Source organism: Fusarium odoratissimum (assembly GCF_000260195.1).
Source record: "Fusarium odoratissimum NRRL 54006 unplaced genomic scaffold supercont1.4, whole genome shotgun sequence".
In the NCBI taxonomy this organism is placed as follows: domain Eukaryota; kingdom Fungi; phylum Ascomycota; class Sordariomycetes; order Hypocreales; family Nectriaceae; genus Fusarium; species Fusarium odoratissimum.
The window spans coordinates 189011-208848 of NW_022158690.1; the positions used below are offsets into that span (position 1 = coordinate 189011).

Consider the following 19838-nt stretch of genomic DNA (forward strand, 5'->3'; position numbering starts at 1 on the left):
GCCTAGGAACTCAATCTTAGGGTGATTGACAGGTGAACATGGGGGGCGTCGATCATTGTTAGACACACGTTCTACCCTAAACTTGATCACGTTTTTGAGAACTCGCTATGAATATGGCGTTTTGTCCGATATCACATACCCGCCTGTGGTTCCTCGGGGTGACATTTGAAACGTCTCAGCGAAGACGTTGGTTTTGATGGAGACTCAAAGCCACGATAGCGGAGATATGTCGCAGATTGGTTTTTGGGTTTAGTGATTGAAGGGTATTTCACACATGGCGTAGGTCTCGACCATGAAGAATCCTATGCCACCAACAGATAAAATATCATATAAATCTGGCGAACCGACAAAACCAAAAGAGCCGCAACCTTGTAAATTACAGTGGCTGATATCCCATATCAAGCAGCGGATAAGGTAAGGTAGTCATGAACTGTCATTACATGGGCCAAGAAACACTACGACACGTAACGAGGGACTTGGCTGATGTCTGGTGAGATGACAAACAGGGCATGACAGGGTCAGAGCCCAAAGATTCGGCATTTTGAAGCCGGGGCCCAGTCAGTCGGGGTCGGAAACTAGCACTGTAGTGTATGAGATCCCTGCAGAAGCACAGCCTGAATATGATCAAGAAAAGAGTCTTTGGATAATTAGAATAAGCATCAATGACGACGTGGATGAACAGAGTGATAATTCTGAGATAGGAAGTCTAAAGAGAACAGACAGAGAAAGTAAAAGGCAGTGTAAGGAGTATTTCCCAAATAGAGACGGTGTGATGTGAAATATTGCCAAGTCGGACGCATCTCGTGCTGTAGCGCAGTCGAACATCTCCGTAGTGGTCGTTGAGCTAACACCAGCGATTTCCATTGTCGGCCATGTTTCCCCTTTGGGCCTCTTCTGGCGCTGAGCCTCCATTACCGAGCTGTCAAGACAACAAAAGTTGCATCACAGGACATGAGAGCAAGCAATAGCTTCAAAGACAATAGACATAGTCGAGTTACACTAAAGTTAGTTGAATCTATTCTCAGAGCTTGAACATACGATTTAAGAAGATGCTATACCCCATCAACTGTTATTGCTTCTCTCCAGTCAGCTTCAGGTTCCATCCCCTCTAGCCACTCAAGACCCAAGGTACAGCACTGGTTGCGCTATTGAAGGGTCCTACCTAAAACTATCCCCCCCACATCACGGCCCTACGATACCCCCAGAAAGTTCCAGTCGAGCTGGGTCCCTTAAACACGGCATTTCTCAGCAACGACCATTAATCGATCAATCGTCTTAGGCTCAGAGGCAAGATACCCATTATAGGTGCAACTGCCGCGATTGTCTAAAACATCAACCATATCAACCAGGGAATCAACCATCAATTGCCCTGATCGGCCGCTGTATAATCATCTTATCTCTACACCCCTACACACCCTCCCCCCTGTCCTAGACCAAGCTTGCGAGACCTTGACCTTGAACCTCTCTCATTGCTTTTGTTGTTGCTCTCATCTACGATTTTTATTTCCCTTCTTTCCTAAGCGCTTGACTGGTTTATATCATATCGTCTCCCGCCGTTCACTATCAGACAAGATCATATCGACATCTTCTCTTCTCAGCTCTTCTCTTACTTTACTTCGAAGGTGTTCCCCCGCCTTCAGCTTTCATAGACCAAACGCCCCGTGCACAGCTACCTACGCTGCTTTCAGCTCTGGAACCAATCCTATCGAAGAACCATCCAATCCCGACCCCCGGCCTTTAGAGAACCCTTAGATCAATCATTCAATCAAAGTCAAGTACTCGAGCGAACGAGCGTAAAGAACGAACGCCTTCTTCTCGCCTCTTTTTTTGCCCCGCGTGAGCATCGCATCAGCATCAGCATTCATCAGCACAGCATCAATCAGCAGCATTGGTCCATACTCTTGAGCACTTGACCGTCCCACGCGCTTTTACTACAGTACATCGCCATCGCGCCCAGCTTCGCCCCAGAACTAGGTACATTTTTACATGCGCTATCCTGTCTGATCTGTCTTGGCGCCGAGCCCGAGTTTCCCAGGCCCAGCCCAGCCAGGCTTGCTCTCTTCTTCATCTTTTCTTACCTGCATTTCTCTCGACCGACCCGACATCTTTCCTCCAGCATCATCAGCGAAGTCCAGACGTCAGATTTACTGAGCCGCTGCTCTGCCTAACAACTTCAACTCCAAACAGCACCGAAACCGCCCCGTCATGTCGGGATATCCGGGTTACAATTCTGGCCGCTACGGCCCGCCGCAACCCCAATACCATCAGCAGCCTCAGGGCAATTATTACCCGTACGACTCCCCCCCAAAACACGAACATCATTTGATACACGTCCCCCGCATTTCCCATGCGCCCGGCGATCGCTTATGCTATTGTCCGACGAACCATTCGTCATCATGGAGTTCATAACTAACAATGTCTTCACTTCTATAGACCCCAACCTTCGTACGGCGGTGGCTACCCGCAAGGCCAGCCTTCTCCTCAGCCGCCGTTTGGTTACCAACAACAGCCTCCCCAACAGCAGTACTACTCAGGGCCTCCTCCTCAACAACAGCAGTACGGTGGTCACTACCAACAAGGACCTCCTCAGCCTAATTACGGCTCGCGACCTGGTGGTATGTTGCAAACAATGCGCTCCTCGACCGACTTGTACAGTACCAGCTAACTCTAACCAGGCGGCCCCGCTCCTCCTCCTACAGCACCTCAGCAATTCGGTCATGGCGCTCCCAATAGCTACAACTTCAGATACTCGAACTGCACCGGCAGGAGAAAAGCTCTTCTTATTGGAATCAACTACTTCAACCAGCGCGGTCAGCTCCGCGGCTGCATCAACGATGTACGCAACATGACTGCCTATCTTTCCGAGCACTTCGGCTACAAGCGCGAGGATATGGTGATCCTCACCGATGATCAGCAAAACCCCATGAGCCAGCCAACCAAACAAAACATTCTTCGAGCTATGCATTGGCTAGTGAAAGATGCTCGACCTAACGATTCTTTATTCTTTCATTACTCAGGTACGAATTATGCTTTGGAACCCCGAGCTTCCCCAAGCTTCAAGACCTTGACTAACAGCCGCAGGTCATGGTGGACAGACAAAGGATCTTGATGGCGACGAAGACGACGGCTACGACGAAGTCATTTACCCGGTTGACTTCAGACAGACTGGCCATATCACCGACGACGAGATGCACCGCATCATGGTTCGCCCCCTACAAGCTGGTGTTCGCCTGACAGCAATCTTCGATTCGTGTCACTCTGGTACCGCCCTCGATCTGCCCTACATTTACTCCACGCAAGGTATTCTTAAGGAGCCCAATCTGGCCAAGGAAGCAGGACAAGGTCTGCTTGGTGTCATCTCCTCATACAGCCAGGGCGATCTTGGAGGCGTGGCCAGCAATATCTTCGGCTTTATCAAGAAGGCTGCCAATGGCGACGAGGTTCGCGAGCGCAACTTGAGGACAAAGACCTCTCCAGCCGACGTTGTCATGTGGTCCGGCAGCAAAGACGATCAGACTTCGTGGGTACCCCTATTTCCTCAGTATTACCCTTGTTATCAGATGATTCCAGCTTGATTATTTGGCTTTCACTTCTTCAGTTTTTGTTATTGGGACAGGTTTCTCAATTGGGCATGTTAGCATGGCGCAAGGCGTTTTGGCTTGAACAATTTGTTGTATCTAACTTGAATAACTATCTTCTGAGCCTGCTCCAGATGCCAGATATGGTCTCTTAAAGAGTCTGTATTTGCGCATTTGGGGCGACGAGCTGCGTTGGATCAGTGGAGATTTTGCTTTTTTCCCTACACGACACAGCGTGATTGGAGCGATCCGCTAACATGTTCTATAGCGCCGATGCAACCATCGCTTCTCAGGCTACCGGTGCCATGTCTTGGGCCTTCGTCACTGCCCTCAAGAAGAGCCCTCAGCAGAGCTACGTTCAGCTTCTGAACAGCATCCGCGACGAGCTCGCAACGCGGTACACTCAGAAGCCTCAGCTGTCATGTAGTCACCCTCTTGGTAAGCCGAACCATCTCCGACCTCGAAGGTCAGACACTAACAGGTACAGACACAAACCTACTGTTCGTCATGTAATGTATATATATCATGACCGCCGTACCTCGAACTTGGAGTTGGAATACCCCGAATCTACTGAAAAATCGGCTGCATTGTGCTAGAAGAGAGCATGGGAGAGTTGGAAGCTGGGCGGAATAGGTGGAGGCTTTTTGATAACGAGTATCATAGTACGATTGGATGGTATTACAATGGGAGGCTGTCTGAAAGGGTTGGTAGTTGGTTCTTGACGTCTTCATGACTAACTGTGTCGGAGAACTCAAACATAAAGCGTATTGCGAGAAGTGTAGTTGTTAAAATCAAAATGCTCTTGATTTGATGCCCATAGCGTCTAGCCTCTTTGTGATGTAACATACTGCTTCGATCGCCAAATTCCTATTCCTCAACGCCGAAAACCACCCTATGTAGAAACATGACTTAGGTATCCGTAACAACCCTGCTAATAACCAAATTGACAATGATACAGACCAGCCATACAAGCCCTGTAAACCATACGCTCTCGCTCATGCAATGCTATGTTCGTTCTGTCGATGGTCCTGCCAGCTTACATATATCCAGACTCCGTGTAAAGACATGCTATGTTTCCTTATGCTTCGGCTCTCACAACCTTTAGTTGTCTTGATCGCTTCACCTTGCGCTGCTCTTCAGTTGCAACAACAAGTTTGCGACGCACGACTTCTTGCTTGGCCCAGTTGTTGGCCGACAAGCGAGCACGAGCGATGAAACGCGCCATGACAAGGAAGGTCTTGAGAGTAGGTTTTGTGTTGGAGGTGGCAGCTGTTGTGTGGCTGGGTAGAGAGAGAGCCTTTTTATTGCCAAGGAGATTTGTGCGAATGTCTTCAAGCTCACGCAGTTGAGCTTTATTGCTGTGAGGTTGTCAGTATAAATCGAGTCATAGACGAGACAAAGGGAACTTACCATGCATTGGCAACATCGAGTTGCAGCTGGAGGAACTTCTTTGCGTACGCGGCATCAGCCCGAAGAGAGGCCTCACGCTGGAAACGGGCCTGCATCCACTCCATCTGCATCACCATGCCTCGCAACTCCTTCCTGTGACGCTCGTCGGCGCTCTCAGCTGCCCTGATCACTGTCTCGAGAGCCTGGTCAGCTCCCTCGATGGTGGTGTCCAGAGCCTTGCGGTCAACAGCGCTTCGTCGGTCGGAAGCTCCGTTTCTAGCGGCGACTGCTGTGGCCTTGATGCGCTCAAGATCCTTCTGTAATTTCTCTGCGCTCATGCGGAATGCTGCCCGTTCGCTGCGTGCTCGCTCTAGCTTGCGTCGGAGAGAAGCTTCGGAGGCGGCAAGGCTCTCGATGAGTTCCTGTTGCTGAAGAACATCATGCTCAAGGTTCTCCATCTCGGCCTCATTCTTCCTCAGTTGGCGGTCATGTTTGCTAAGATCAGGCTGTACTGTGGCCAAGGCGTTGCGCTCACGCTCTGCCTTATCTAGTTGATGCTTCATGCGACGAAGAGTACGCTCATGCTGTGCTGCTGTCTCCTCGGCTTGCGCTCTTGCCTCCTCGAGAACCTCCTCGAGTACTATCTTCTGATCCTCGAGATCATTCAATTGGCGCTGAAAGTCCTGAGACAATTGCATCGCTCTGCGCTCGGCATCACGGTTCTTGGATCTGAGATCCTGTATTGACTTTTGGGCTGCGGAGAGCTGGCTTCTGAGCTCTGTGACCTCTGACTTGCGACCGGAATCGCTAGTGGAAGACTTTGGAGACACAATGAGGCGAGAGACTTCAGTCTCGTGAACTTGACGCTCGAGGTCGGCAATTTGTCGCTTCAGACCCTTGACGACATCACGGTGGGCAGATTCTTTCTGTAGGAACTCTAGCTCCTTTTGACGAGCTGTAGTGAGGTCTTTGCGGATCATAGATAGCTCGCTATTACCCTCGAAGTTATTAGGTATTTGATGAGTATTCAGCTGGGCTTCATAATCCTCGATACGACGCTCAAGCTCACGAATCGTGCGCCGAGCAGCAGCGATATCATGACTGTCTGTTGAGGACGATTGTCGTAGCTTGGCCTGTAACTGAAGAATCTCCTGCCCCAGACGTTCTTCCTCCTCGGCAGCTTTCTCGATTTCATCCTCTAGCGTCTTTTCGATCGCATCACGCTGCTCAATGAGAGCCTTGTTCTCATCCCTCAGGCGTCGTACTTCATTGTCAAGTTTAAGCTTGGCCGTGCGGAGGTCAAGTCTCTCTTGATCAACACGAAGGGTTTCATTGTCGTAGAATTTCGTTCGGCGAAGTTCCCCATCAAGTTCATCCCGCTCTGCCTTGACTTCAGCCAGAGAGGAGCTGACAGAATGGAGTTCAGCAGTGATCTTGGCAACTTGGTCTTGAAGAGACTGCTTCTCCTTGGAGAGCTTGTCCAATTGAGAGTTTGCGTCCGAAAGCTGCCACTTCAATCGTGTCATCGATTCCGTCGACTGCTGAGCATCTTGCTCTGAAGTAGAAATAGCGGCCTGGGCTGCCTCGGCTCGTTGACGCCATGTCTTAAGCTCTTCCTTGAGGTCATCAATCTCAAACTGAGCGGCTTCTGATGAACCTGCCTTCTGGCGCATCACTCTCAGCTGCTCCTTGAGATTCTCAACCTCAATATTCGCAGCCTCTGATGCATTGGCACGCTGTCGCAAAGCTCGAAGTTGCTCTTTGAGGTCATCAATCTCTTGACTGGCAGCATCAGACGAGCCAGCTCGTTGACGGAAAGCCTTCAGTTGTTCTTTCAGGTCTTCCACCTCGAGACTGGCACCTTCATGGAGATCCGCTCTTTTGCGTGCCTCCCGAAGTTGTTCCCTCAGATCGTCAATCTCCTTGTTGAGGACTTGTGTTGATGCTGCTTGGGATGAATTGGTGCGTTGTCGTAGAGACTTGAGCTGTTCTCTCAAATCTTCGCATTCTCGCTTAGCAGCCTCGGCTTCATAGCGTCCGGCATTTTGTTCTTCATCCAGTGTTGTTTGCAGAACATCCACCTCATCCTCCAATGCAGCAACTCTTCGAACTTGTGTCTGGTGCTCGATCTGTGTCTGCCGTAACTCGTCACGAACGGTGGAAAGTTCATTGCGTAGATTTGTCAATAACGTCTGTCGAGTTTCAAGGGCGTCCTGAAGGTCTTCGATCTGTCGTGAGAGGATTCCTTCTTCGCTCCTGTGTCGTTCATTCTCGCTTTGAATAGCTGCTTGTAACTTTGACTCCTTATCCGAGAGTGTGCCTTCAGCTTCCCTGAGGCGATCGATGGTTCTTTGCAAACCTGCTGCCTTTTCTTCGGCGCGATTTCGTTCTGATTCAAGATTTTGCTTCTCGGTTTCCCATTTCTCGCTGTCGTTATCATAAAGATTGTCTTTTTCGCGGATTTCTGCCTGAAGATCTGAAATTTCGTCGTTGAGGCGATCCATTTCCGCTTTGTATTGACCACGGATATCCTTTTCAATTTCTAGCGCATGCTCTCTCTCTTCCGCTAGACCATCCTCAAGATCTTGGACTTCCTTTTCTAGCTTCTGGACATCCTTCTGGAGGGACCTGGACTCAGTTGCAAGTGCCTCGTGTCGGCTTTGAAGTACGTTCTTTTCGTCAGTTCGAGCTTGAAGGTCGGCCTCAAGCTGCTCGATTCTGGTTGATAGAGAATTTCGTTCGCGATCGAACTTTTCGTGGTTCTTCTTGAGCTCCTTGACGGTAGACTGCAGGGAGCTGTTTTCCTGTGTTATCTTGTGATGCTCCTTCTCCAGAGTAGCATAGTCTTGGCCAGCTTGATCCAATTCCTCTTGCAACCGAGCAACCTTCTCTTCGATCTGACGAGAAAGTCCCTTCGTCACCACTGACTTGTTGGCCATATCATCCTGAAGCTCTTCGAGATCGTGCTCGGCTCGCTCTTTCTCGGCTACAGCGTCCTCCATCTTGGCTTTCGCATCCTCAACTTGCTCCTCGAGGCGGCGGATGTTGTGCTCAAGGTCTTGGATGGTGTCTTTGGCGTCATCCAGCTCATCGTTGTGCTGGGCCTTCTCCTCTAATGCCAACATTTTTCGTTGAGCGTCCTTGGTTTTCTCTTCCGCCTCTGATACAGAATCTCTGAGGGCTTCCATTTGTTCCTTCAGGTCCTCGAGCTCGTCTTCACGCTCCGTGAGTTGCTGATCCTTCTCCCGAATGTCAGCCTCGAGATCACCGATGTCATCCTGCAGCTTTTCGACCTGGTCACTGTTCCCTTTCTGTTGTTGTAGCTGTTGCTGGAGGTCTTCGATATCTGCTTCGCGATCTTCTAATATGCGCTGCAGCTTCTCAACTTCGGCCTGATTACTCTGGTTGGCGTATTTCCGCTTAGCCTTTTCTTGTACTTCTAGCATTTGCTGTTGATAGCTCTCCAAGTCCTTCTCAGCGGTTGTCAAGTGTTTTTTGTATCGGTGAAGTTCTCTTTGCATTGTGACTTTGTCGACCTTAAGTTCGGTGTTCTCCTTGAGGGCAGCTTCGCTAAAGCCAGGCCCAGCCTTTCGGAGCGCCTCTTCGAGGAAATGAATCTTGAGCTTCAGTCCAAAATTCTCCTTTTCGATCCTATCAATCACATTCTCCTGCTCCCTTAGCGAAAGCTGATTACCATCCTGGAGGGGTCCCTTATCACCGCCTCTCCTTCGGGGAACAGCCAACGGGGTTGAGGCAGCGCTACTGGTATCGACCTCGGGAATGGTGTTCTCCATATAAGACTGATTACGTGACCCTAGGTAGATGGACGTGTCGCCGCGGGGAACGGGAGTCAGGTCACCTTCGTCGATCTTGTCTAATGCCGGTGTGTTCGGTACCGCGGTGCCATTTTCTTTGCCGAAGCGTCGCACGCTATTTCTTGTTGCCGATTTAAGTAAGGGTGTGAATTCGGCACCTCCAACGCTGGGAGGAAGGTTTCGGCGGTCGGCCAAGGGTCCTCTCTGGCGCGGGGTGCGAAGATTGATGCCGTTAGAGCGACCATTGCGGAGTTGTTGTAGGAGATTGCCCTCTTTTGGAGGTGACTGAAAGGATGCTTCTTGTGTTATATCGGCAAAGTCGGGCTGTCCAAGGTAGGTCGCATCCCCAATGTTTGTTCGCGGGGTGTCGAGCGCGCCGCCGCCAAAGTCGGGCATGATGGCGGTCGTTGCGTGGGTGGTATAAAGTTTAGAAATGCCGTGTATTAGAGACGCAATGCATGTTATGTAAACAGTTCAAAACGCTCTGCAATCTAGAGCAATCAAGTCTTGCGAAGGGCGTCTCTGGGTGTGTTTGTTGTTGGTGATAAGAAAAGGAATCGTGATGAAGAAGTCGTAAAGATGTGTAGGTAGCGTCGAATTGTAGCGCGCTATCTTACCGCTGTAAGTCGGGCAAGAAAGACCTGGACGCTCTTACCATGCGCGTTTTTGTTTACTTTGGTATCCATTTCCGGCCTAGAGTCAAAACAAATCGCAGCCAATTGCCGCCATTCGTTAATACCCAATTATATTAATTGCTGGCATGACTCAGCATTGCTCACTACGGTCATAACCCCGCTGATGTTCTTCACCCTAACGTAGGTACCCCAGACCTACCTAACGATGATAACATCGCTTGAAAGAATGAGGCGATAGGTTGATGAGCACTAAGAGGGGAGAAAGCATGACATGTTGAATACGGTTGATCGGCAGACTCCAGTAACACAGCGGAACAACGGATTCACAGCGACAGCCCGATCAGAAAAAGATCTCACGTCCATCCAGTGACTACTCCGTACATCCAGTCTTATTCAACAATCCACCTGCACCCTCCAACCTCCAACCTGAACTCACCACTCACACCACACCGCATCACAATTCTTCCTATAATCGACTGCCTGCCTCATCAAGAGGCCCGCCATGTTCTTTTCCCAAGTACCAGACGAGATAATTCAACATTTGCTCTATTATATCCCCCCAGAAGACAACCTCTCTAATTTCCAACTTGTCTCGCATCGCCTAAGGCATCTGGCTGATGAACCGCTTCTGTGGAAATATCATTGTCGAAGCAATTTTAGATTCTGGCATCCCGAGCACAACCTGCAGCGTCGTTTAAAGGGCAGGGCGTCTGATACACCGTGGAAGAAATTATTCATCTTACGGAAGTCCCGCAATGAACAGCTTAAACGTCTCTTGGGCGAGATCCTTGTAACCAAAGTTGGCCGCCTGAAGCGATATGAAAAAGTTTGCCAACTTGGTTATGACGCCAAAGATTTTCTTCTAGAGCAGTGCAAAGCAGACGAGAATGCTGAAGATGTCTTGGCTCGACGGTGAGCAACCTCATCACTAATCTCCCGTTCGAATACTTATTCAAATCTTTTAGATATTATAGTCAATCCCTGCTGGATAGTGTCCACAGATCTATCGCCATTGATGAGTGGCACAACATTCAACTTGTGACCTCGACTCACAGTGGGCAACCACAGACCCTCAGCCTTGAGCGCGCTCTTGGGGCGTTCGATTTATTCGTTCTGCACGACCAGCCCGGAGATTTGGACGATGTAAGTACTCCTTGTATGACCAGGGTTCCCCCGGTTAACACTGCGCCAAGATTAGCGATATTCTTGATAATCTGGCAGCGGCGTTTCTTGAGACTCAACCAGACATCGGTGAAATGTCAACACGACAAAAGGCACTGGAGTTAAACCGATGGCTCCGAATGAATAACCTCACAGGTTTGCGGAATCCTGAGACAAGTTATCGAAATCTCAGAAATTGTCTCATCGGCCAAGCTCTGCGCCATGAAGATCATGACTCGATTCCTATCATCTCCAGCGCCATCTTTTGCTGCCTCGCTCAGCGTTTGGGTGTCGAAGCACAATGCTGCGCATTTCCAACTCATGTACATGCTATAGTGCTTGCAGAGAAAGGAAAGACTTTAGACAGCACCCCTGTTACAGAGGACCATGCACCTCCAGAGAGGATGTACTTAGATCCCTATGGCTCAAGTGAGGAGATTCCTCTGGCTGATTTACAGGCTTTGCTGTCCCGTTTTGGCTGGCAGTCGAGCACCGATACCTTCTTGTCTCCCGTAAACCCTGTCGCCATTGCCATGCGGACAGCGCGCAATATCAGAGCCACTGCTGCCAGGGTGATTGGCGCCCACGAGCAGGCTGACCCTGAACTTACCAGACTCATCACCGGCAATGATCCAGCCAATATTGAGGCTTCCCTCTACTCCGCACTCTGGGCGTCTCTTCTTCTTACACCGGTCGACTCCTTCGAATGGGACGAGGTTTTGGAACCTTTCCTTAACCGATTTGCAAAGAGCTGGCACGTAGATGCCTGGCTTGTTGAGAAGTACATATTCCCTTTGTACGATCGCTTTGGCCCCTTTCGTGAGAGATTCATGAGGAACAATCCCCGTAGGTGGGATGACCCTCACGAGGTTTTAGGTCTTGTGGATGAGTTTGATGAGGTTCCACCGCCGGTTTTTCACAGGAACAACGCGCGAACCCAAAATGTGCTCTACAAGATCGGGCAGGTCTTTAGACACCGACGATATGGCTGGATCGGTGCTGTTAACGGGTGGACCGACCAGGGTACGAGGCGTTTGCCCATGCCACACACCGTGGCTATTGACGAGACGCTGGACGATAACAGCGATACAGAATTACCTAACCGGGTGCGTCCCCGAAACCAAACCTTTTACACATGCCTGTAAGTCATCTAGAGCTCTAGTCCTCATTTACAAGCTGACGTATAATTATAGACGCACAATAGGCCCTGAGCGGCATGTTGTTGCAGAAGACAATATTGTGCTGATTCAAGATCCGAGAGAGGTCCCGGAATCTTTGTTTCCTCAGGCTGGAAAGTTCTTTAAGAGATTTGATGCTGAGACTTGCACCTTTGTGTCCAACATTACGGAGCAGTACCCGGACGATTAAAGGGTGTTGAGAATCTTTGCTTTTATGTTGGTTATCACGATTTTTACTCTTCGGAATGCATGCTTGGTGTTCGGAAGGCTTTATTACGATGGACGGCGAGCAGTCTCTCTTTAGAGGAGATCATGGTTCACGATACAGGTGGTTGATGCAGCGAAAAGGTGTGCAAAGGATTGCTATAATAGAATTAGTTTCAATAGCATGAGTAAGTAGGATCCTCAAGTACTACATATGCTCTAAGCGCTCTAAGCTCTTTGTGACTTCAATAGGACGTTGGATCATATCACGTCGCTTTGATTACTTCTTCCAAAACACCCTTCTCGGCAAGCTTTTTCATCCACTTGTGTAGGGCAGGCCCGTAGTCCTTTTTTCGGCCTTTTACTCGCTGCTCGTCATCGGAGATAGCCATCAATTCTGAGCGGTACTCGCCCATAGCAGCCTTGACGTCGACCACAAGCTCTTGGTGAAGCTCATAAGCACTCTGAGTGTCGAAACTCGGTCGTTTAATCTTTTCCTGTAGAGCGTCTGGAACTTGTGCATTGATAATATCTGCCTTGGTGAGGTTAAAATCGGACAGTCGCGACTCGTCTTCCATGTCCAGAGGAGCTTTCTCGGCAGAGATGAGGTCCTTGAATGCGTGAAGAGATTCGGTGTTCTTGTGTAGATACTGAAGGGATGCAGCGGCGTGAGCAATAGTTTGTGAGTAGGCAGTGAGCGGGCTCTGACAAAGAGCTAGAAGGTTGAAGGAGAGCTGACTCTCTTCATATTGGAGCATTCGGCCTTCGATTTGTGGTCTTGCCACACTTGTCCAATCACCAGTATCAGGAACGCGATCTAATGGACGAAATTAGCTAAGCCCTGGAATAGTCGCAGAGAGCTTACCCAGCTTGTGAGGCTTATACTGGAGCCCATCTAACTCCCACACATAACCACCCGCGGGAACATATGCAATGAAATGAAATCCATACTCTGTATTGGACTTCTTTTTTCGTGGAGGTGCCCTCTTCCCCTTCTTTGTTGCTGGGCGTCTCTTACTCGCGCTGGTTTTCGCGTCTGATGCTTCGTTCTCCAGATAAAGATCAGCGTTGAGATGGTCCATACGACGTGTGAAAGAGTTGTGTATCGTGCGGATGAAGTTGTTTTTGCTGATTTGGTGGCCTCGTAGAGCAGTATTGAGGTCCTTGGTTGACTCCTTGAAGGCTCGGAGCTTTTCGCCGAGGTCGATTCCTTCGGCGTTCATAACAATGTTTAGCATGGCCACAGTCGCACATGCATTGCTTGTGGTCTATTCAGAGTCAGAAAGGATATTTACAGGTTGCCTGTTACCTACTTGATTCGCAAACCATACACCTGTTGCATCTTGTTCTTCGCTCTCCTTTTCGAGCCCAGGTAGATACTGAAACAGAAAGATCAAACCGTATACCGGCTGTCTAAGAGATGTTAGCATGTGTTGTGACATAAGTAAATGCTTGTTGTGGTCTTACGGTAGAAGTGCGAGTGAATCTTGGTCAATAGTGAAGATCTCCTGAGCTTTGACATTGCAAACTCCCAAATCTCGCAGAATGATGTTGAAGAAGGCTGGTTCTGACTCAAGCTCTATCCAGCCTTCCCACTCTTCGACATCCTTTAGTGATAGAGGAGCTAAGGCTTCATCAAGGAGTTCGTCAGAATTTAGGCGATGGTTCAACTCGTTTGCTGCCTCGCTAGCCTTGCGCTTGGGGTTTCTCCTGGGGCCACTCATTGCGACTTGTGTAGTGGTCTGCTGAGGAGGCTTGGAAGCTAGACGATTAGAACGACGCACAAAGGGCGCGTCTTCAGAAGACTCTCCGCCCTGAATATTGTCGTCAGCTTGTAACACATTCTTCATGGTGGAGCATTTATCGAATGGGTTGGAAGGGAAAATGCAGAGGATAAAGAAGAAGGTGCTGCGAGTATCAAGATAGAAATGCCCGGCCAATGAGTGAAACTAATAAAGAAGAAGAGGGATCGGTTTATTTTGCGGTGGTCTGGTTGACAGGTAGGCTTTATTTTGGGACTTGGATATCCTTCTGATGTTTGTGCGCTGGATGCTTTACCTGCCAGTACAATAAAGCAGGGCATGCAAACTTCCAATCCAATCCATACCCTTACAAAGAAGCGAAGAGGGGCTTCTAGACCTTACCTTGTGCGTGGTGAAAGAAAAGAGCTCAAGCTATCATCGTAGGTAGCTATCCGCCTCTACTCTGACAACGGTATGCAGTGCTTAACAACGGAGAGGGTGATGCGTCTACGTACAGAGCACATTAGAGTCTTGATAATTTGTCTCAACAGAGGGGAGCACCCGGACGTCGGGTAAATATATACCTGTGAGCTAGCAGGCTTTGCTCTGTTGAGCTATTAATTCATCATACGCTTCAAAAGAAGCTGTTATATGCTGCATGAAGATAATGTTGATAATGAGCATAAAGGCAGAAGAAGACAGCTTCATGTTGTAGCCAATAAGCATTCACTTTACCTGCATTGTTAGCTCAAAATTATAGCTACCAGCCAATCACTCTCATGCATGAACCTAGATAGCTAAGGTACTTGTATATTAATCACGGAAGACGGTTGATTGTTGTTATATAAGAAAACGCGTCTTTGTAAATTATCATTCATCAAACTTTCTCTCATGCCTAATAAACTCTGGTAACATCTGATCATCAATGTCCGAAAGCGTTTGCAAGGCCACTGAAGCTTAGGCGCCGACTGGCCTGTATCCACTGTAGCTCCGATTTGCAGGGGCCAGTCGCGTCCAGTCCAGCCAGACGTGACGCAGTCCAAAGGAATTTCCATCATCCACCCGTGAAAACTACATTCACTTTAGTATCAAAACATTAACTGCGACAACCAACTTCGACCTTGCACCTCACAACGCGCAACAACCAGTCGCTCCATCATCTCCAGGCTGCAACTCGGTTCTCCCAATTATCGATTTCTCTTTTTGGCACGTCTATTTCTCCGTAATGCGAATGCCATGAGCACATCGACTCCCCGCCTGCGGTCTGGGTTCCCAGCTACCCCAGCTACCGCTGCTCGACGACACAACAACCCACAGACTCCTAGCTCAGCCGGTTCACCGTCATACGGAAAGGGCTCTTCAGCGAGGTCACCTTCTCTACCTCTTGCACCTGAGAATACGCAGCCTCAGGGCGCCGTCAGCCAGCCTGTCATTCCTTTGACCGTTCTCGATGCTCCCCAACAACGTCTCTATGCATTTGGCGTCTACGTCTTGTTGTGGGCTTGGAAGTTCTATGATTGGCTTCAGGTGGTTGAAGATGGCGACTATTCCTGGCTCCTCTTCCTAAAATGGATCTTTATCGACTTTGTCTTCCTATTTGGTGTACCAGAATTGAGGATACCTTGGCTTGAGCTCTCCCAGCCTGTCGTTACCACTATCTTCTCCTTACAACTGATATTTAACTACATGCTCATGTTCAACATCCCTGTAAGCCCTCGGACATCGTCACAATACTGAACCGCAAAACTAATTCATTTGAAGATTCCACTGCACTCATGGCTTCTGGGCTTCTTCAAAGTTCTTTACGACCGCGAATTATCAGTTTCGGAGCATAATGTCAAAGTCTCGACCATTCTTAACAACCATTCCCTCATCATGGGAAAGCAGATTATCAACATCTTGCCTGAGGGTTCTGCCATCCTCAATCCCGAAGCAGCGCCGTTCTGCCTGGGCGCAAAGCCAAAGAATGTCGCATCTTTACCCATTTACTTCAATGCCACTGTCCCTGCCGAAATCGAATTAGTTCGCATTGATCTCGACACGAACAAGGAGGAAATAATCAAGATTTCGAACCGGGAGGTCAACAGGGTAGCCAAGCAAATTCGAGAACATACCGCCGATCAGACTATGTCCGGTTTTCAGTGGGACTATCCTGTTAAGAAACCAGGTGTCTATCGACTTGGAAGGGTTTTGGACGAGTACAAGCTCGAGGTTCAGCGGGCCACCAGGGATACATATGTCGTGCCCTGTCCTCAAGCCAGAATTCGAGCTTCTTCAGATCCTCAGCGCTGTATTCAAGAGCTTTCTGATCTCTCCCTAGACGTCTACGGTACACCCCCTCTCAAGATTGTGTACAGCCGTACGATCAATGGCAAAGACCACAGCTTCCACTTTCAGAGTCTCCAACCTGATGGATTCTCATCGCCTCTTCTTACGGCTTCTTCCAGTCTTGTTCTGGAGAGCCAGGATGACACGTCCTGGGTGCGACCTTCCAAGGTAACTGTTGGGCTTAACGAGTCTATGACTTCTGCTGGAGAGTGGGAGTACTCGATCGATGAGGTACGCGATGCCTTCGACAATATTGTCAAATACGGCGACTTGGAAGAGGATGACAAGGCCCGTTCAAAGGGCCTCAAGTACGGCTTCAAAGTCAAGGAGCGACCTAGAGCGAGCATGAATGGTTGCGACCTGCGTAATCCCTTCAAGGTTGCCAAGGGCCGTTCCGTCAGGCTTCCTGTAGACTTCTCTCTGGCCGGTTCGAAAGACGATACATCCCACGAGGTCACGTGGGAGTTCTCACCCATCAACTCGCTCACCAACAGTGGTGAGCATGGCGATCAGGTCTCAATTGGAAACTACAACGCCAAGAACGCACTGGACAAGCCATTTGTTTCGGAGCCAGGTCTCTACACTCTAAAAACTGTGTCGAGCGGATCTTGCAAGGGTGAGGTCAAGGAGCCGTCTTCGTGCCTTCTCCTGAACCCATTGGAGCCTTCGCTCTCGATTCGCTCAGAGGAGATCCCTGATAAATGTGCAGGTAACTCCATTGGACTGCGGGTGGACCTGGATCTCGTTGGAACACCACCATTCGTTGTTCGATACGACATCGTTACCAGTGACGGGCATATCGAGAAGCAATCTCACCGCGTCTCTGGTCTGCGATCTCAGCTGGAACTGGTGCCAAAGATGGCAGGTCACCACAAATACGTCTTCAAGTCTATTGACGATGCTGTTTATGACAATCTGCCTCTCACCGGCGAGGACAAGGTTTTGGAACAGGTTGTGAAGCCTGCCGCCTCAGCCAAAATCGCAAGTACCACCGGTGTTGTCAATGCTTGTCTTGACTCGGAAGTTGAACTCGATGTCCTCCTTTACGGCGAGGCTCCCTTCAATCTGGAATGGGAGATTGTGCATGATGGTAAACGCAAGTCTGAGCGAGTCACCAGTGTTCAGGAGAATAGCTTCAGGATCAAGACCAACACCCTCCGTAAGGGAGGAGAGTATATTCTTGCGTTGAGCAGTGTCCAGGATAAGCGAGGTTGTAAAACTTTCCTCCAGGACCAAGTCAAGATTGCTGTACGACGTCAGCAACCACGAGCCGCCTTTGGCTTTGTTGAACATAAGCAGAAGATCATGGCCGTGGAAGATACTCACCTACGACTGCCCCTCCGTCTCGAGGGAGAACCTCCTTTCGAGATCAGCTACAGGAACCTTAACGGTAATGGCGAAGTGTTGACCAAGCGCGCCAACAACGCCAACGACAACCTGCTTGTCAAGTCACAGGGCGTCTATGAATTGGTGGATGTGCGAGATAGCCAGTGCCCTGGATCTGTCGTGCCAACAGCATCCCGCTTCGAGGTGGGCTGGTTCCCTAGACCAGAGATCTCGATTGTGGAGTCTCCCAGTATCACTTCAGACGGCAACACCTTCGTCAAGCAAGACATCTGTGAAGGAGACATTGACGGCTTCGAAGTCAATCTCAAAGGTAAGCAGTCGGCAGCGTTTAACTCGAGATTCTCGCTGACTAGTTACAGGATCACCCCCTTATCATGTCGAATATGAGGTTACCCACAAGTCATTCCAGGGCGCAAAGGCATTCACACGAAAGGATTTCGACGCCGCCCTCGCCAAGGCAGCCATTTCTATGGATACCACCAAGGCTGGCGACTACACCTACAAGTTCTCTGCTCTTGCCGATAATCTCTACAACAGCGATAAGAACTTCAGTCCTCTTACTGTTACGCAGCGCGTGAATGCCAAGCCTGCTGCTGGGTTTACAAAGCCAGGTCAGTCGTTTAAGTATTGCATGGAAGAGCAGGAACACGAGGACAAGATCCCGATCAAGCTCACGGGAGTTGCTCCCTTTTATGTCGAGGTTGAGATCAAGCACCAGGCTGGCTCACCCGCCGAGACATATCGAATTCCATCGATCGACTCAAACACGTATGGTATCAGGATTCCTCGCCAGCACCTCCGTCTCGGTGCCCAGCAGGTTCGCATTCGTACTGTTAGAGACGCTCGAGGCTGCCAGCGCAAGTACGAGATTGGAGGGCCCTCAGTGCAAATCCACCTCTACGAGGCGCCATCCATCTACCCTCTCGAGTCTCGACGCGACTATTGCGTTGGCGAGCGTATTGCATATACTCTATCTGGTACACCTCCGTTCGACATCTCATACGACTTCAACGGCCGATGGAATGCTAAGTCGCAAACGACCAACTTCCGCCGTATTGCGGAGAAGCCTGGCGATTTCATCATCACTAGCATCTCGGACAAGGCCAGCGAGTGCCGTGCTGCGGTAAACATCCCCAAAACTATCCACCCGCTGCCCAGTGTTCAGATCAGCCGTGGCAAACAATCTCGTGTGGACATCCACGAAGGCAATGAAGTGGATATTTTGTTTGAGTTCTGGGGCACGCCGCCCTTCGAGTTCACCTACACACGTAGCTCCAACGCCAAGAAGGGCCAACGCAGTGTTGTCCTCGAAACAAGACATGATGTATCTTATGAACACAGCAAGGTGGTCAAGGCGAGCCAGGAGGGCACGTACGAGGTTGTTGCGATCAAGGACAAGTTCTGCTCGTTCTCAACTCAGCAGGTGGAGAAAAAACAAAGAAGATAGAGCTGTTAAGACGGATTGAGAAATGATATGGGGCAAAGATAGTTTGAAAAATTTGACATTTTGGCTGTTTGATAGGTAATGAACGGATTATACTGCCAGGGGCGAGGACGAACAACAATGAGGAGGGACACTGAGTTGTATATATGCATCTATACCATGGCATGGCGTTAAGTAGGGTTAATCAGAGCAAGGTTGAATAAGTAAGACTTGTTACGTTCAGAGAAAGGAGTGCTTGTCTCACAGAAGGAAGATGGTCTTCAGCCACGGACTTTGCCGTCTTCTTCTCGTCCTCTATCAACATAACATATTTATGCAATGAATTCTTCATCTTTCCGCACCATTGAGCAGAAATGGATGTTGAGTCCTGTTATTGAGAGGCAGATCCCTTTGAACTGTCGTTGCCTGACTCTCTTATCAGGAGCGATCGGTTCAAATGTGAGGATGAATGTCCCCCCTGCTACTTGCATCAGGCTACAGAGTCTTTTGGGAGTCTGGATGGGTCGAAGCACTCGTCCGTGGCTGGCTCTGTAGCCAGGCCAAAGAATTCACACCAGCGCCAGTGTCTGTCCAGCCCCATCCGTTTAGCATAAACACACCCACTGGTCAGGGCTATCAGCAATCGATTCAGGTCTCGAGCAGGAGATCCAAATTATTCATTCGTGGACCATTTCCAATCAGGTTCTTTTCGATAACACTACGGAGCGGTTACAGGCCAGTTTCTTACTGGCAGGTAGCAAGCCACAAGACTGTCATATTGGGGCGCGAGGTGTGCAGAATGCTCAGCATCATCAGCATCATCAGCTTAACACAGTCGTAAAGGGGGGAGTGCTCTCTTGTGTTTCGATTCTCACCGTTTCACGCACAGAGAGGGTTCGGCATGGCTCCAATACATATCACTGGCCATTCTAGATCCGGAGCCCGGGAGATGGGATAAGCAATCGTTCTAGGCCTTATCTTCAATACCTCTGGTCGAATCTCAAGCTTGTGGTGACATGCTTACCACCCTTCAACGAG

The 19838-nt window shown here is 49.5% G+C and overlaps 5 protein-coding genes across 9 annotated transcripts; 3 read left to right on the forward strand and 2 right to left on the reverse strand.

Moving 5' to 3' along the window:
- Positions 1 to 152: 152 nt before the first annotated feature.
- On the forward strand, positions 153 to 4929 carry FOIG_03196 (uncharacterized protein). Of its 4 annotated transcripts, XM_031200944.1 has the most exons (7): positions 153 to 414; positions 507 to 2291; positions 2434 to 2615; positions 2676 to 3017; positions 3082 to 3520; positions 3847 to 4016; positions 4066 to 4399. In XM_031200944.1, exons 2-7 carry the CDS (start codon positions 2206 to 2208, stop codon positions 4089 to 4091), a joined length of 1245 nt encoding a protein of 414 aa, XP_031068468.1. In that variant the 5' UTR covers positions 153 to 414; positions 507 to 2205; the 3' UTR covers positions 4092 to 4399. The 4 variants fall into 4 exon arrangements, with proteins under 4 accessions (XP_031068468.1, XP_031068467.1, XP_031068469.1 ...); XM_031200943.1 differs by having other exon boundaries at positions 153 to 2291; positions 4066 to 4929; XM_031200945.1 differs by having other exon boundaries at positions 153 to 2291; positions 3082 to 4016; positions 4066 to 4929.
- Positions 4250 to 9393, reverse strand: FOIG_03197 (uncharacterized protein). The gene is made up of 2 exons (XM_031200946.1): positions 4989 to 9393; positions 4250 to 4936 (listed from the first exon to the last, which is right to left on the reverse strand). The coding sequence occupies exons 1-2, from the start codon at positions 9176 to 9178 to the stop codon at positions 4657 to 4659; spliced, it is 4470 nt and encodes a 1489-aa protein (XP_031068470.1). The 5' UTR covers positions 9179 to 9393; the 3' UTR covers positions 4250 to 4656.
- A 223-nt stretch (positions 9394 to 9616) lies between these two features.
- Positions 9617 to 12735, forward strand: FOIG_03198 (uncharacterized protein). Of its 2 annotated transcripts, XM_031200948.1 has the most exons (5): positions 9618 to 10329; positions 10383 to 10560; positions 10611 to 11601; positions 11671 to 11719; positions 11772 to 12448. In XM_031200948.1, the coding sequence occupies exons 1-5, from the start codon at positions 9920 to 9922 to the stop codon at positions 11944 to 11946; spliced, it is 1803 nt and encodes a 600-aa protein (XP_031068472.1). In that variant the 5' UTR covers positions 9618 to 9919; the 3' UTR covers positions 11947 to 12448. The 2 variants fall into 2 exon arrangements, with proteins under 2 accessions (XP_031068471.1, XP_031068472.1); XM_031200947.1 differs by having other exon boundaries at positions 9617 to 10329; positions 10611 to 11719; positions 11772 to 12735.
- FOIG_03199 (uncharacterized protein) lies at positions 12106 to 14408 on the reverse strand. The gene is made up of 6 exons (XM_031200949.1): positions 14287 to 14408; positions 14105 to 14209; positions 13428 to 13774; positions 13274 to 13373; positions 12826 to 13228; positions 12106 to 12777 (listed from the first exon to the last, which is right to left on the reverse strand). The coding sequence occupies exons 3-6, from the start codon at positions 13682 to 13684 to the stop codon at positions 12227 to 12229; spliced, it is 1311 nt and encodes a 436-aa protein (XP_031068473.1). The 5' UTR covers positions 13685 to 13774; positions 14105 to 14209; positions 14287 to 14408; the 3' UTR covers positions 12106 to 12226.
- A 151-nt stretch (positions 14409 to 14559) lies between these two features.
- Positions 14560 to 19152, forward strand: FOIG_03200 (uncharacterized protein). The gene is made up of 3 exons (XM_031200950.1): positions 14560 to 15409; positions 15464 to 17687; positions 17737 to 19152. The coding sequence occupies exons 1-3, from the start codon at positions 14939 to 14941 to the stop codon at positions 18822 to 18824; spliced, it is 3783 nt and encodes a 1260-aa protein (XP_031068474.1). The 5' UTR covers positions 14560 to 14938; the 3' UTR covers positions 18825 to 19152.
- The last annotated feature ends 686 nt before the right edge of the window (positions 19153 to 19838 follow it).